Consider the following 17387-nt stretch of genomic DNA (forward strand, 5'->3'; position numbering starts at 1 on the left):
ACAATACAATTGTGTCCTACTGACTTATTAAGTGTAAAAACGGAATGTAAAACTAATTACATATTGTATAATAACAATCCCGGAGGATTAGTTAACATCGCAAATTGATGATTAAGGATGAATTGTGGACCCCCTTCATTTTTCGAACTTTAACAGAAGGAGCGGGCCCACAATAGCTTGTTTTGGGTAAAACCATCTTTCCAACGTGGCAGCTCCACATGAATTGCAAAACCCCCCTAGTGCAAAACCGCTTACATCTGTAAACCCCCTCAGAAACTTGTTATAATTTCCAGGGTTTCCTTGCAACAAATAGAGTTGTGGTTATGATCCACCATTTGGGTGGATCGTATCAGTTAGAAATGGAACAATAAGTGGGTTTTCACCAAGATTGCATCAAGGAGACTTACGAGAAACAAGTCATGTGTGTTGGTTACATAAATAACAAGTCAGCACATATATTTTGAATTAAGTTTGACAGGGGAATTTCATGTGAAATGAAGACAAACATAGTTTTATTTTTCCAAGTTTTCCCTCAAGTGACATCCAGACACACTCTACAATTTGAAGGTTGAAACATAAAACATTGCTAGTTAATGTAACCATTATATTGTGGTTTTTCTCTGTACTTTTGAAAGACAGAAAGAACACACAATTTGACAATTGAAGCAACCTGGAAGTCAAAATTGAAAGCGCATTTTCCAAGCTGGTTGAAAACATTCTCACTAAGATTTATTTTGTGTTGGAAATTATAGAAAGCACAAAGCTAGTTTTGATTCCACCAGATGTGGCCATTGAAGGCTGGTGTGACTCTATTTACAGGTTAAATGATTGCTCACATCAAAGGTTTTCTTTAGTTGGAAGATTGTTGTTGCAGTTATAAACTGTGCATTTTCTTAACAATGAGGTTTTACATCCGTCAATTCGAAAAGTTGTAAAAAATCCCTTCTTCCGGTACTTTAAGGCAAGGCTTTCGTGTGATTGTCCATTTTTGCCTGATTACGAAAGTCAAAATTACTTCACTTGGATTCAATATCTCTTCTTCTGCACAATGTGAAAATGGAAATGTTTTGGAGCCAGCAAATGAATTGCGTCCAAATATCTCAGAGAACATAGATATCAACAAGACATGCTCTGGTTTTGTGAACTATAATACTGCCAACTATCAGTCAGGGATAAACAAGGAAAGGTTGGAAGGTTGTTGGATCAGCTTCTTTTAATGGCATCTTTGGATCACAAAATATTAAATTTTGCTATAGCATACAAAATTCTTATTCTAAAGGAACAGGGAAAGTTCCCTCAAACATGTTACAAGTGGTTATAAACAATTGTGAAGGAAAGCTAAAATACATTTTCTATTGCACGTGATACCTACTGTTGCAACAGGTGTTAGTTTGTGATGAGGATTTACTTTTCAACTGCACCATATAACGAAGCCATTCCAATAAGCTTGTTCGACATAGATTGTTTAGCCTTCCTTTTTCTCAATGGTCCTTTAAGTAGCTTTTATGATTCTGAAAATTTAGAAAACTCAAGCCTTTTCCAAGAGATTTGTTCTTGTTTTGAACGCAGTTGGAGGCAAAGGAAATCGAGATTTTCATTCATACCTGAGGCAAACTTCTGTGTCCTGTTTATGGAGAAGTAATTTTTGAATTTAGGCAAATATGGTTTTCATAAACCAGCGATTGAAAATATCAAACAAGTTTTCTATGTAGGTGTCCAACTTCCAGTGATTAAGTTTACAAATCTTAAGCATTCAATATACTAACTTTTGTTTTGAAAGTGTGAATATTGAGTCTAATTCAATCTACAACTTGGAAAGTGATCCAAAGACAATTTTTATGAGAATCAAGGTTGGAGGATATTAAAGTAGAAGCTATGGGCTGTAAAAAGAGATTGGTTTCAGAAAATTGGATAGCATCACTCAGCCACTCATTTAGGTTTTTGTGACTGCAATTCAATAAGAACCTGGAAGTTCCATTCAATAAAGAAATAATTAGATAGAAAGAATGTTGGAAAAAATTTTAAGAGATCCCTTCTTTGAGTACGAATATTGTTGAGCTGTGTTGTTCAGGCATGGAGGAGGTCGAAGTTATCAAGCAATTTAAAAGAAGGAACAATTTATTGTTTCAAATTGTGATGAAGCAATATCTTGTGATTTAGACACAAAACAATGTCAACCACCTCTAAGAGTATTTAATGATCTTAAGGTAATGGATCTCCATAATTAGTCCAGCAAGCATAAACGCATTGCAGACCAAACGAGTACGGAAGGTTGCCTTCCAAGTTTCATAGATTCGTGTCAGACCATGCTACACTAGAACAATTGTAATTTTTTTCAAATATGATGATAGTGAAACATTTTTTGCAAAGAGATTCAATGATAACAAAAGTAGCAATCAGAGATGAGGTTGTTAGCATAGATGATAAAGATTATTCTTCTAGAATAGAATAAAGGACAACCAGAGAACATGTGCCAGAGTTGATCAGGATTGAAGAGAAGATAACAGATTTTCAGGGGACAACCTTAACAAATTCAGAGATATCAGTAGCTCTGTTTTAAAAAACGGCCGTTTCGATACCGAAACGGCCAAGTTGATCCGAGCCGATACCCTCAGCCATGACTCGGCCTTTGAAACGGTACGTTTGGCCGAGTCAGCCATGACTCGGCCGAGTCATTGAATGACTCGGCCGAGTCATGGCTGACTCGGCCAACTCGGCCGAGTCATGGCTGACTCGGCCAACTCGGCCGAGTCATGGCTGACTCGGCCAACTCGGCCGTTTCTATTATGATTCGGCCAAGTCACAAAAAGCCAGCCCAGAACACGTTAAACAGCAATTTAATATTTTTTTAATGGATTTTTAAGATGATTTCTGATTGGTTTGGACTCCAAGGTGTTATATGAATTTGCTAAATGTCATTTGGGGTCCATTCCCCCTCCCAAACCCTATTTAACACACTCAAATGCTCTCTACTATTGATATGCTATTCAAATTTCATGGTAATGTTAAATTCTTAAAGTAAAAGTGACATTCTCCTTAATCTTCATTTTCATCCTTTTACTTAAATTTTTAACATTACCATGAAATGACTCAGGATGTTTGAGAGTGGTTTCGGCCTCATTGGATTTCATATGGAGAAAGTAGAATTTTAGATGTCATTCAAAATCCAACAGACTTATCAGTTTTTCAGGATTTCAGGATTGGAGGATTGCAATGTTTCCATTGAATTTTGTCATGTATTAGGGTATGGAACTCTTATTTAATCAAGAGCACCAATCCCTCTATGTACCTTGATGTTAGTGACATTGGTTGTCGAACTCCTCTGGGATTTGCTCCCAAACCAGGAGCTTCTGAAAATGTCGCTCCCGCTCCCATTTTCGCTCCTGCTCCCAAGTAACACAAAGAAGAGAAACCGTTTGGATAAAAAACGGTTAAATGATCTAGTTTATGTCCAATACAACCTCCGGATCAGACGAAACCATTTGCTGAACAAAAGACCTGATTCAGATCTCATTGTGTTGGAAGACATTGATCCAACATGAGATTGGGTAGTGGAGAGTCGTCCAACAGAGTTTGATCTTGATGAGGATCTTGATTTAGATTTAGATATCGAGACATCAATTGAACTTGAACATGCTGTTCAGTTGAATGCAGATCCCAATCCACCATCCTCAGTCTCACAGCCAGCAAGGACTCCAGTTGTAGGTGTGTTTGGAAACATGAATGAAAATCTCTAAAATTATGTTTAAAATCTTTAAAATTATGTTTTTTTATAAAAAAAAAAATATTTAATGTATTTTTTACAACGACCGAGTCACTGAAATCAAGCCGGCCGAGTCATTACCGTTTCGGAGTCGGAGTCGGAGTCGATCCTCGGCCGAGTCGGAGTCGGAGTCGGAGTCTTAAAACATTGATCAGTAGTCAATGAACTAATTCAAGGTTTCAAGGAGAATCAGAAATCAGTGAACTAATTCCCAGAATTAGAGGCACACAATTTTCTTTAATTCCAAATTTCCTGCAATTAATTATATATTGTATTTTTCTTTACCTTACCAACTCCAATCAACAATTAGCTTACAAGTGAACATGTTGCAAGTGGAGTTTTAACTTGAGGAAAGGGGTTAAGATGGATATGAAGCATGGTGGATCCTTTTATTTTTGGTACTGTCTGTTTGTCCCATTTTCTATGGTCATTACAGACTACCAGATTATTTTTGGCAGTTCCATAAATATTAGACACATCAGTGCACCAAGGTTTTCCTTGAGACAGTAAATTAAAATTTCAGTTTTTATTTGTTTTAAATTGGTACATCTTTGCCATTATATTCTGGAAAACTTCAAGAATCATTTATATCCACACTTCCATTCAAGGTGTAGCTTCTATTTCAAGCATTGGGGCAGAAAAATGAATTTTCTTCCATTTCAAATTTATTATATGAGGAGAGTCATCCAATAGTCAATGAATTCTACAGCGAGAGCACTGATTTACAAGCTTGCCATTTGTCACTAAACAAAACCATCTCACTTTCTCCATTCCCCCTGGTTTATAACATCATGATAATAAAGTAGTACACACATAGGCTGACCAAGAATACTAAAGAAGCACCAAAATATCATATTTCCTGCCTGCAAGGTAATAAAGCAGAACTCAGTTAAATGGAGAAATTGACAACATGATGTTCTACACTAAAACTTATGGTAATGTCCATTATAATTTTGCAGGAAAAACCAAGTTACTCTTCAATATAATGACAATAACACAACTATAGGAACTTCCCTAAATTCAACGCATCCCAAAATGAATGTCACTAAACATTCCTCCAATTTCATAAATTCTACAGGTTCAATAGCATTTGATAGCTAACTCTAAAGCATATTTGAATAAAAGTTTTGGAGATATTTCCTTAAATCTAGGAGATACAAATGTCAAAAAAAATAGAAAATCACTTTACCATTGTATTTTGAAACTTGTTTTGCAGATAATTTGTTAGAACCACCAACGGAATCTGTTGCAAGGGTTTGTACCAGAATAACCTTAGTGAGGATCAATTTTAGAAAGGAGTTTAACATTTGCAAATCTAAGCTACGTTGCATCCAAACACTACTAAAAGTTCTAAAAGTTGCAACTAAAATTTTCAAAAAGCTGGCTACCAAACAAGTTGCTCCTCAGTCAATGTAGATGGTTACGATAAGCCATACATTGAAGTTGAAGCAGAACAACAAAAGTATCATTATATCAAAAGCATGAAATTACAAACCTCTCACCAACAAATATGCCCACAAAATATCAGCTGATTAAGAGAGGTAGATAAGGTTTTGGTCAAAATTACAAAGAATTTATTTAAAGCTGGCATTTAAAAAGTTAATCAGACTCTCCTAGTGCCAAATAACGATGGGCTGTAGAGGAAGACTATAGATTGTCAACCCTTGAACAAGATAAATGTTAAGAATTGGCACCCCTTGTTTTTTGAATGAGGACTTACTAAATCTTTAGTAACTCTCCAATTATTAGTAAGTTCGAGATAAAGATACAATTAACAAAAGACTATTTGAAATGTAGCAAGACCAGCCTAGATCCATCTTAACCCCGGATCTATCAAGTGCCACTGCCGAGAGGGATCAAATCTCTTGAGGTGCAAACCTCTTTTTTGAGTGAAAAACTTGAGGAAAGGTTTGCACCTCGAGAGAATTAATCCCTCTCACACTTGATAGATCCAGGGTTAAGATGGATTTAGGCTGGTTATATAATACTACAGTGTTGTGCGGGAGGCCCCCCCCCCCCGATCCCACTCCCAATCCATGCTTCAGGAGGGAGCAACTCAGGAGCAGGTCGGGAGCGCGCTCCCTAAAAAAAAACGCTCCCTGCCTTTTCGGGAGAATTTAGCCCTTTTTGCAAAAAAAATTTGCAATAATGTTCGAAATGCAATTTTTTTCAAATAAACAAATAAGTTTCAAATGGGGCAGCTTAATGATCAAGCCTATGGCCCTAGTATTGATATGCAATTCATGGTAATGTTAAATTCTTAAAGTAAAAGGACGAAAATGAAGATTAAGGAGAATGAAGATTAATCTTCATTTTCATCATTTTTCTTAAATTTTTAACATATGAAATGACTCAGGATGTTTGAGAGTGGTTCCGACCTCATTGGATTTCATATGGAGAAAGTAGAATTTTTAGATTTCTTGCTCATATCATTGATTTAGAGTAGTATTCTAGGGATAAGTTTGCCAATTCATTTTAGGAGGAATGTTTGGTCTATCTTATTCATTATATTGCTCTAATCCTTTGCAAACTAATACTTGTTCAAGTGTGTAGGAAAGATCTTTTGTATTGTGTGCAGGAATCCATCTGGAAGTGGGAGAAATCTCAATTAGATCAACTCACTCCTAGAGTCACAACGATCCAAGACTCAGCCATTTTTTCGCTCCAAGTCTTCCATCCAACGAAGAGCAAAAGGGAGTTTTCTTACTCTATAGCTACTTGATCATCCATTTAAATTTAAAATACTTCTTTGATTCTAGTTCTTTCAAAGTTATATCTCATATTCAAGAGTCATTTCCAAAGCTAGGCAAGTATGGGGGTTCACTCCCATTACTTGAGCTAGTATTTTGTATATTAAATTGTAGTTTAGTTTTGGTTTTGGTTTTTTTTTCTTAATTTCACACTGACAATTGATTTTTGTGTTTTGGAGTCCATAGGCTTGAGCATTGGGCAGCAAGGAACTCGAGGAGAAGATCTGGAAAACTACTCACTCGTGTGTATGCAGGACCCCCTCACACTATCCAAAAACTGATTTCTAGAGAGGCCATAAGCACTTTGGAGAGAGTTAAAAACTCATCTAGGCCGTGGCCCTTTTGAGCCTTGTGAATCTCTATTGGAGAGTTTTTTCCATCTTCAAATTTGTTGTTATATTTTTGGGGAGAGAGTCTAGCTCTGTTAGAGTCTTATCTTTGTAAAGACCTCTCTCGTATTTTGGGCAGCCCTCTTAGAGGCATTTTTACCCGCTTTGAGCGCTAATAAAAAATAAAAAAAATTGTTGGAGGGGGCTTGGCATTTTTCCCATGGCATCCCCCTTCCTCAATTAGAGGAGGGATTCTTGTGGGTGGCCTAATCTTGCTTCCAGTTTTTCTTAGCTTTTTACCTTTTAATTTCATATTTTGCATGCTTAAAATCAACACATTTCACTCCACATGCAAATTTTTACTAATCTTGCATAAATTCTCACATTCATAAGCTTTCAAATTGTAAACTTGAGAAAATCTCATCTTATGTGTAAACACTTCATACTTTGGCAAGTTTTAATTGTTTCATAATAGTATATGCTTCACTACTTGATCAATTTATGCTATATGCCATGAAACTATTGGAGCACTATCATTTATTTGAAATAATTGTAACTTAAAGCAATCTATTCCATTTTACTTGCCTATTTTCCATTCAATGGTGCGAACACATATGAGCTCATTTAAATTCCAGCGTCTGAGGTTTTAGAACTATCTTATTTTTCTTTGAAGCATTTGCATGTAGAATTAGTTTAATATGGGGAATTAACACAATTTGCACTTCATCTAAGCATTTTAGTATAAGAAAGCCCCAACCCTCATTAAAATTTTACCTCCAACATAAATTGGTTGAAGTAAACACCTTAGGGACCCTCTATTCCTCTACTGACTCCTCACTGTTAAATCAATATCTTTGGGCAATGGTGAGGTCTGAGGATTGAAGAGTTAAATTGTAATCTTATTGCTAGAGATAATTGATAAAATTAACCAAGAGCACTTTCCATTTCATTTACTTTACTTGTCTCTTGATGGTTTGAGTTTTCATATGCAAAGTCTATTCCAAAAGAAAGTATTGTAATCCTTTCAAACAAATTCTTTCTTTTCATGCTTCAAGTCTAATTACATATTGATTTCTTGGTTTAGCATTTCCTTTCTTTTACATTTCCAAGTTAATTACTAATTTTTGGGTTTTGGCAAGATATGTTTCACATGTTTTGATTCATAAAGTTGATTATCTCAAAAACATTTTGTATCTTACGTATCTTGTGCTAACAATTCTTGTTTACATTTCAAGGTTACTTTGCTTTCTCTTTTGAGAGCATTGCATTTTACTTTGAGAAAATATATCTTTAAATTGTTGAGCAAATTCCTTATAAAGCACTGATTTTATGGTTTTTCTCATGTTAAAGATTGACATTGTTATTTCAAGTTGTTCACATCATATTTGCTCATAAATCCTTACAAGTAATCCATTTTCATTATAACACTCTCCTAGAAACTCAAATCTTTTAACTTAACTTTTCATTAGGGACCACCCCCCTTAGCTAACCTAGGAGAGAGTGAGTCGGGATTAATTTGACAACCCCTTCTCTGAGTTCCCTGCCACCAACCACAACTTGTGGGGTTGAAGGCTTTTCTCACTGACTTGTAGGTAGGTGTGAGCGGCAGGGTGAACATGACTAATACCAAGACTTCCAAATCCAGTGCTGGCAACTTGCATTTTAGCATCAACAAGCTTACACCGAATAAATCCTCCAGCTTTTTCATTAAATCCTGGAAAGAGATGCTTCTATTGATCATTACAAGTCTAGTGTCTCCTCCAACCTAGCGAAGAGGATGCTTGTCACAACTTTTTGCCGCAGACAGAATGACACCCCCAAAGCTGCATAATAACTTCATATTATCGCCTGCCAAATTCTGTGATTTTGAGGAAGCGGCCATATCTTGTAAATTTCCTGAGAAGGTTGATAAAAGCAATTGACCTCTATAAATTTTATTAACAATTGACCTCACAGCAAGGCCTCCAAGCAATTTATAACGCAGAGACTCAACTTGTGCAATTGCATAGAGACCCTTCTTGTTGACCTTCTCTGCGTAAAGTTCTACAGCACCCTCCGGAAAGTTGAACCACTTTTGAACAACAAAAGTCAACTCCCTGAACCTTCGCCACTTTTCACCAAGAACATTCTGTGTACGTGTGGCACGAATGATAATCTCTGTACGCATGGGTGTGACACGAACCTCCACACCAAAATATCCATCCTCTGCGAGTTCCAGTGTAAGAACCTTGTTCAGCTCCAGAAAAAACACTCCATAATCAAATTCCAAAAGATTGTCGTCAACCAAATTTTTAGTATAGCCACCATTTATACTAACTATTGTCATTGGCCCAAATCCTGGGGGCACATCATCAATCAAATCATCATCATTAAAATCAAACGATTCAATAATCTTGGGTACATTTATTTGTTGATCACAAGGTGGCCAGGAACCAAATCTAGGTGGAATATCAGTTTCTGAAGCATCTTTATCTTCAAATGTAATATTTTCAAGTAATGTAGTAGTTAGTGCAGATTTCATAATCAGTGATCTACTTTGAACATAATGGTTTTCAAGGCTAGAATTAATCACATAATTTGGGTTGTCAGTTCCATATGGAACCGAATCTAAGACACCAGGGCGTGTTGGAGAATCCAGCAAATGACCAAATAGTGCAAGCTTTTTTGCATTTATATATTGTTGTTCTGACATCTTATGCATAATATTAGAGGTTACATTATTTCTTTGCCACACAACACATCCAATCAAACCATTCTGCTCATTTATATCCTCAAAATCTTCGTGTGTAACATATTTATTGAGAACTTTCATTGTAATAACATTAGTGGGGCATAGATACAGCTCAACTCCCGGAGCAGGTTCTGCATATCCTACCCTCTCCCCTTGCTTATAAGAATCAACAACCTCATGAAGGCTTGTGGGACCATTCTCTGAGGAACCATCCTTGCAACAAATTGAAACCACCATGACTGTACGATTTCGAGAAAGAGGTAACTCCTGAAGAAACTTTTCAAATGCATCTAGTCATACTCTTCCCTTAACTTCAACATACTTCGACCAGTCTTTCGCTGAGGTTTCCTCACCACTTTTGAAAACAACCATGATTGTTTCAACAACAAATGAGTTTTATTACACATTTCCTTCCCAAGGTATTTCATAAGATGACAATTGAGTTGCATTTCCTTCTTGCCACTCATTCAGACCATTAGAATATTTAATTTTCCTGCTTCAGCTTTCACTTTACCTTCCTCCAATGAGCATTCTATTGCGAAAGACATAAAGATCATCGAATAAACTAACTTTGCATTCTTCCAAGTTACCTTGAAGGGTGTTTGCCTATTCTATAGATTCTTTATTCTGAATTGCGTTAACAACTTCTGCATCTTCATTAGATTGCTCTTCCCTTGAACCTATATATTCGTCAAGAGACATTATTTCAGGAAGCTCCTTACGTTCCCTCATTACCTCTTTAGTAACAATTTCATCTGGACTCGTGTCTGATGCATCTACTCCAACTACTTGACCAGATAATGTACACGATGGGAAAGAACCTGGGGAATCTGAACCACTACCAATTTCATTATGGTCAAGACTATCCACTACACCAACAACTTCATCCACATTAAGATCAGTTTCATCTTGTTTCCTTTCACCATTGCTATCATCTTCCTTATTATCGATTTCCTTTAGACGTGTTGTAACTTTTGTATATGATTTTTCCCATTGCTGAAGCTTTTCTTGAATTTTACTAAACTGCTAAATGCATTCAGGGCGAAAACTTAACGACATATTGTGCGTCGAACAATGTTCAAAGACTCGCATGCTTATATTGTGCGACGGATAACGTTCAAAGACTCCCATGGCTCTTATACCACTGAAGCAACAAAATCTATAGCTTGTTGACTTTAACGTAAAATACACAAAAGGTATTTGTAATAATAATTTATTATATATATAAAATGTACAAGATGTTGAATGTTACAATGAGGCCTTGCTTATACACCTAGGAAGGTGACCTTTCACGATTGGGCATGTCTTTTTGACATGCCTTTTTGCTTAACTAATGACTACTTAAGATAATCGTCATTTTATTATTTATTATTTATATTTTTATATTTTATATAATTTATATTCGTAACATTGGCATATCTTGGTGATTGGATATATTCTACTTGCATGTAAGTACTATGATAATTCTATTTTGATTCTTTATGTTGCTGCATTCATGATATTGGGATTTTTCTTATTCTAGGATTAATTTACTGCTTTTCTTGGAACGAAATTATGGAAATTGAATCTATAAATAGTGATATATCATGTATAGGCCATGTTTGAATGAATGAAAGTTCCTAGAGACATTTTGTCTTGATAAGTCACCAAATATTGTTGAACAAAGTATAAAGACCTTGAAGCTCCTTCCATTATTAATCCCTAATGCCCAACAAAGTTGCTTTTTAGGCCTCCTTAACAAGTGGAAATAAATCCAAACTCTTGATCTTCCATGAGTCCATCTCTCCCAAAGGATTAAGCATTGGTCCTACATAGTTGATCACCTTAAAGCATATTTTTTGAACCTTTTCCTCCTCCTCTCTAGGTCTAGCCACATTGGGACACCTAGTGCATCATTTTCCCAACAAAATACTCATAGAAAAAGTTTGATCTCCTGGCCTCACCTGCGCTGGTGTGTTCTCAAGGTCTCCTCCAAATTTGAAGAAATTCTGACTGTGGGATTGTGAGATATCCCAAGCCCTAGCCCTAAGACCAAACTTTGCCCTGGGTTTCCCTAGGCTAGCACCCCATAAGATCATTTTTGCATCTTTAAGTGGAAATTATTTCTTTGATCCTCTTCCCCTCCTTATTTAGGTTAAAATCATCATTGTTTGCTAAAATCTCTCCTCTTAACCTGAGTTGGGCCCACTTGGTCCCATGTGGTACCATTTCTCATCAAAGTCAATTCTTCAAAGACAACTCGGGAATCCAAGTTTTGCAAAGATTTTAGGGATTTGGGAGATCCTTCACAAGTCACACTCCTTTAACCTAACCCTTAAATCCTCACCTCTTTTTGTTAGAAAGCCTTGTACCTTGAGTGGGAAGCAAGCAAACCCCACTCTTGACTCCCTTCTAGGAAAGGATCACTGATGTCAGTTCATATCCATTGTTGGTCTATCCTTCACAAGTGACTCTCTATACAACGGGTCTCCTCCCATCAGTGAAAGTCCATAAAGAGTAGGGAGGCTTAGCTAAAGTAACAGTGGACTAAGTCTCCATCGTTGTCGTCGATCTAGAAGTTTCCCTTTGAGGATTCCCTTTTAAGTCCCCTGCGAGTTTGAGTGGTAACGAGGTCAAAAGGCATGACCAATCAAACCCTCATGACTAGTCAATGCCTATTTAGGCACACTGTGTTGATTTGAGGTAGCATCGAATGTGCTCTAAGCCTCAAATTTTACAGGGAGGCTTGGGTACATGTATTCCAAAGAACTCAGAAACAATTTTATTAAAATTATTAATATTTTTAATGGAGTTCTTAATCTAAACTTAGAAAAATTAAAATATTAATGGGTATTAATCTAATTGTGGGTGTAACTTCTAGAAAAATATGGAGAACAAGTCAAATTGATCGGAGCCTTTGATTAGGAGTTAATCTAGGTCATTGGCCGTCCAACAGAAAGATATAAGAAGGGCTTGACGGTCATTTGGAAAACACACCAAGAGATCAAGAAATTGAATTTCTGAAGTGAGAAGTTCTCAGGAGGAAATTCTGATCGAGTAGATTTCTTGCAGTTGAGGGGCAGGGATAGTTGGGTTGGAGAACCTTCTCTAGAGCCCAGGATACACAGCAGAGAGAGGCAAAGAGACACCAGAGGAGCTGACGCTGAGCCAAAAGGGCCCACATAAAGCTTGACGCTGAACCAGAAGGGTTCACATAGAGGCAACTCAGTCACCCATGCAGAAGTTTGAGTTTTGCAGAGGAGCTGACATTTCTGAGCCGAGAGGGCTAGACACTATTCCAGAAGGCAAGATCTTTCCCAATTGAGGTGACGTAGAGCCTCAGAGAGCTCCACGCAGGCCCATGTAGCTACTGCATAGGGGCAGCGTAGTTGTAGTCGGGGACAATTGATTCAGCTGTTAGAACAACCAGAATTTGTCGGGTAGAGTAAGGTAATCTCACAATTCTTCTCTGCCAGTTGCACTTCTTTGTAACTGTCGGGAGGGCATCCAGAGTTGTATTCAGAAACTACTACTTAATAATATAAAACCCTCAGAGTTGTTGCACCGGTTTTCCCGCATTAGGTTTTTCCGAGGACATTTGTCCAAAAATAACGGTGTCCATTGTGTTGTATTTTCTTTCTTGCTCAGTATCTTGTTTCCACTTATAATTTAATTAAGTGAAGGTTGCAGTGTATGTATTACGATATTTTCCGTAGGAAACTGCAAGTAATATGTTTAAAGGAATTTAACAAATAGGAGTAATATCATCAGTTGTTGCAGTAGGGATTCCTGTTGTGGAATTCTCACACACTGTCCAAGGGAATGTAACGCACCATTTAGCTTTTCAATACAATACAATTACTTATTTGACACTTACAAATACAAGTCTACACACAATTATATTCTTGCAACAAGTTTCTTGCTTCAGTGCTATCAGAGCGTAAACGAACTTTGTTCGTTACATTGGTATCAACGCATTACAATTCTCTAGCAAAAATCACTCTGCTACATACATCTTCATCCACAAAAATTCCATCATTGTTCTTTCCACCAGCATTGTGCCACAGTTCGACTCAACAAACTATGTCCACCACCTGTGCTTCCCTGCCTGTCTCCTACGCCAAACCTTGACATTTGTTGTCTCTCCCATCTATGCAACCAACTTCATTATCCATCGTCCTTTTCTTCTAGCTGAAACGCTTCATGGTCTATTCGATTCCCGTCGCCAACCGTCACCACTATAGTCGAGACATGTTCCCACTTTTTGATTTCGCCTATTCCTCTGACCGCTGTCATGTTTCGTCCTCCACCACCCTGTTCCCTGTGGCGTCTCGACACTGCATAATCTTCTCACCGCTTGCATCTTTTTTTCCTTTCGGCATGCCTGTGTTGTCCCCTGACCGCACCAAACCCTGTAACCTATTCACTGATGTCCTTTCTGTCTCCACCATCATTATGCTTGTTGTCTTCCTGTCACAATGTCGACATATTACCACCCAATCGTCACGTTGTCTCCCACCATTCGACCCGAGCATTCACCTCATCACCTCTGCGTCAGTCGTTATTGATAAAGTTGTTAACTATAAAGTTACATTTAATTAAGTTATACATACATACATATATATATATATATATATATAGTTAACTAAACTATATAATCCATTAATTTATATTAAATAGGTTAATTAACTATATAATTTAATTATAGTTCTATTAATAAATATAAAAATTATTATTATTATTATATTATAAATATAAAATAATTAATTATATATAAGAAAAGGAATAATAATAATAAAAAATGGGTTCCGCCAAGAAAAAGGGAAAAATGGTGGAAAATGAGGAACTACAAGCCAACATTAGTCATTGTAAGGATGACATCAATGGTGTGCGATATCGTCTTGGTAATTTAGAAAAACCACAGACATAATTCAATGAAGGTCAAAAGAAGTTAACATGAATGATGGAATAGATATTACAAAGAGACGACAAGTTTGAGGAAACCACCAAAAGACTTGACGACCATAACGAATGTCTTAATCAATTAATGGAGAAGGTGGACATGCTAACACTCCAAATTATTCAAGGACCAGAATCCAGAACGCAGAGTAGGATTGTGCATGAACTTGCTGATCCACCTGAGATATGATTTTCAGGTAGCCAATATTACACTAAATTTCCAAAAAGGGACCATCAACGGATTAAAAAGGGGCTCCCAAATTATGATGGTAAAGACTATAAAGGCGTTATTGTCTGGGTTCATAAAATGGAAGCCATTTTTGAATCAAACCTGCCAATAAGCAAATGAGAAAAGATCATGACCACATCCAACAATTTCGAAGCAAAGGCATATGATTGGTTCCTAAGGTGGTCTGGCAAATATGACGCTCGTTCCTTCCTTTGGAAGAATTTTTTGAAAGCCTTGCTAAAAAGATTCTTCGACGAAGAAGAAGATGATGCCTACAACAAATTTGTTCATCTCAAACAAAAAAGGTTTGTAAGCGAATACACCCACAAATGCGAAGTACTGGCTACAAGATAAAGATTATATTCATGCAGAATTGAAATTGTACAAACCACAAATTATCGAAGAAACTAGACATGCAACAAAGCCTGTTGAACAAAAACATAAGTTCAAAATGTCATCATTCAAGGAAGATGAAGACTAACAACAATACTCACGTAAAAAGGAGTCAAACAAATGTAGGTATTGTGGAGACAAATGTACGTTAGGACACAGATGCCTTAACAAGAAATTATATGCTTATGAAGTTGAGAGAGATTCAAACACTTCAAGTAATGAGTCAGAGAAAAGGATAAAAAAAGAAAAATATTTGTCGAAAGTGTGGAGAAAATTGGACGCCGCGACATAGTAGATGGAAGGCAAGTTGAAGTATAAGAACCTGATAAAGAAATCGTTATCACACAATGAAGATTCAGATCCTGAGGAACCATCATTAGCTGCAATCTCATGTCTCCCACAAAATCTGGATGAAGGAAGCATTTTTTCATAAGATTAAAAACAACAAGCAACTGCAAAATACGTTCCACCACACTCTCGAAAGCAGAGAAACTGATCTCCGAAAAGAAAGAACACTAAGCTTACAACACCACAAACAAAAATGACAATAAGGTTACGCCCTAAAACCCTGAAGCTTAAAGGGATCATAAGAGACAAAAATGTCAATATTCTAGAACATTTCGATAGTACTCACAATTGTATAAACATTGATATTGCTAAACAGCTTGATCTTTGTATATGCCCAATCAAGGACCTGACCATGATTGTTGCTACTAGACAAAAATTCGAAGATATAGGAGAATGCCATAAGGTTTCAATACAGATACACAAACTAAGCTACAAACAAATTTATTTTCCCTACCACTCAAGGAAATGGATATAGTGTTAGGTGCAGAATGGTTATTACAATTAGGAAGCTATAGTACAAACATTGAAGAACAGTTCATGGAGCTTAACTGGCAAGGACGACATTATAAATTATACGGTGTTAACACTTCCAACTTCAAGGAAAGTGCATATACAGATGAGGAGTTCACCAACTCACAATGCACAAACAAAGTCAAAATAAAAGATGTCACTCCATAGCAGCGTGTTCAACTACAGAAAACTCTTCTTGTTATGCTTTGAGGACAAAGCATCTCTAAAGGGGGTGGCAATGTTATGAATAAATAATTCATAAAAATAATTTAATAATAATATAATCATTAATTAATTAATTATAATATAAAAAATAATTACATAATGAAAGGTCAAAATGCATGACCAATCAAACCCTCATGACCAGTTAATGCCTATTTAGGCACACCATCTGAGGGAATGTAACTCACCATTCATTTTTTCAATACAATACAATTACTTATCTGACACTTACAAATACAAGTCTACACACAATTATATTCTTGCAACATGTTTCTTGCTTTAGTGGTATCAGAGCGTAAATGAACTTTGTTCGTTACATTGGCATCAAAGCATTACGATTCTTTGGCCAAAATCACTTAATTAATTAATTAATTATCATATTATTTTTTATGAATTGTTTATTCATAACAAGTTGGAGTGCACACACACCATTGTCTTTGCCTTGGACTACTTAAGCCTTCTTTTCTTTGAACTATACAAATTCCCATATGTGCTCAAATTCCTCTCAAGACAAGAGAATGAAGTAAGTTGATAAAGGAGCCTCATGGCTAAATGAGGTAGAATAGGTATTTTTTCCCGATGAGTTGCCCAACAAGAATAGGGTTATTTAATAGCCTCCAAATCTCCCACTATTGGTAGAAAAATCTACCAAGCCATCCTTCACCTCAACGGATGCTCTATCCTAGTATATCCTTCTAAATGCTTCCTTCCTGCACTTCAAAATCTATCCATCTATGTGAGGAAGGAATCTACATGAAGGCCCACCATTGAGTCAATCATTACAATAGCATTTGGGTTTTCATGAGCGAGTGAAGCAATGTAAAGTTGTGCAATTCTTATTCCGCTTGATAAGAATAACTTGTATGGTAGTGAATAAAGTCTCAGCTGATGTCTTCAACTTATGGAACTCATTTATAAAATAGTGGTCTTCACAAACTCAACCAAGGAATCTCACTTCTCATAAACATCTCCTATGATGAGTTGGTATGTGTTTGCAAATTACAGTGAATAAATGACAAGGTCCATGATCTTAATGGTAAGATCTACCCTCTCCCACCTATTGCACATATTTTGTCACAAGTCCAAGGAAGGAGTTGTACAAAGTTTTTCAACATTCAAAATCATCAGCCAGTCAGTTCTTATGTCATTGTAAACCCAAATTCTGCAAATTATA

General features: G+C 36.5%; 2 protein-coding genes across 3 annotated transcripts in view; both read right to left on the reverse strand.

Moving 5' to 3' along the window:
• Positions 1 to 4392: 4392 nt before the first annotated feature.
• The window catches only part of TAG1 (membrane bound O-acyl transferase (MBOAT) family protein), a 339208-nt gene continuing 326213 nt past the window's right edge, over positions 4393 to 17387 (reverse strand). For both annotated transcript variants that reach the window (XM_089410744.1, XM_089410743.1), the window contains 2 exons: positions 4953 to 5006; positions 4393 to 4626 (listed from right to left, as the gene is read on the reverse strand). In XM_089410744.1, coding sequence (XP_089266870.1) covers positions 4522 to 4626; positions 4953 to 5006 — 159 coding nt within the window. In that variant the 3' untranslated portion in view covers positions 4393 to 4521. The remainder of the gene's footprint in view (positions 4627 to 4952; positions 5007 to 17387) is intronic.
• On the reverse strand, positions 7457 to 10009 carry LOC149185631 (uncharacterized). Its single transcript, XM_089410746.1, has one exon. It carries the CDS (start codon positions 9808 to 9810, stop codon positions 8608 to 8610), a length of 1203 nt encoding a protein of 400 aa, XP_089266872.1. The 5' UTR covers positions 9811 to 10009; the 3' UTR covers positions 7457 to 8607.

This window comes from Pinus tabuliformis, chromosome 3_1 (assembly GCF_031772625.1).
Source record: "Pinus tabuliformis cultivar Carrire ecotype Pingquan chromosome 3_1, CPIR1, whole genome shotgun sequence".
NCBI lineage: Eukaryota > Viridiplantae > Streptophyta > Pinopsida > Pinales > Pinaceae > Pinus > Pinus tabuliformis.

What these genes read in the sequence shown, in the direction of transcription:
- LOC149185631 (XM_089410746.1), bottom strand. Translation starts at nt 9,810, where the DNA reads ATGGTGGTTTCAATTTGTTGCAAGGATGGTTCCTCAGAGAATGGTCCC.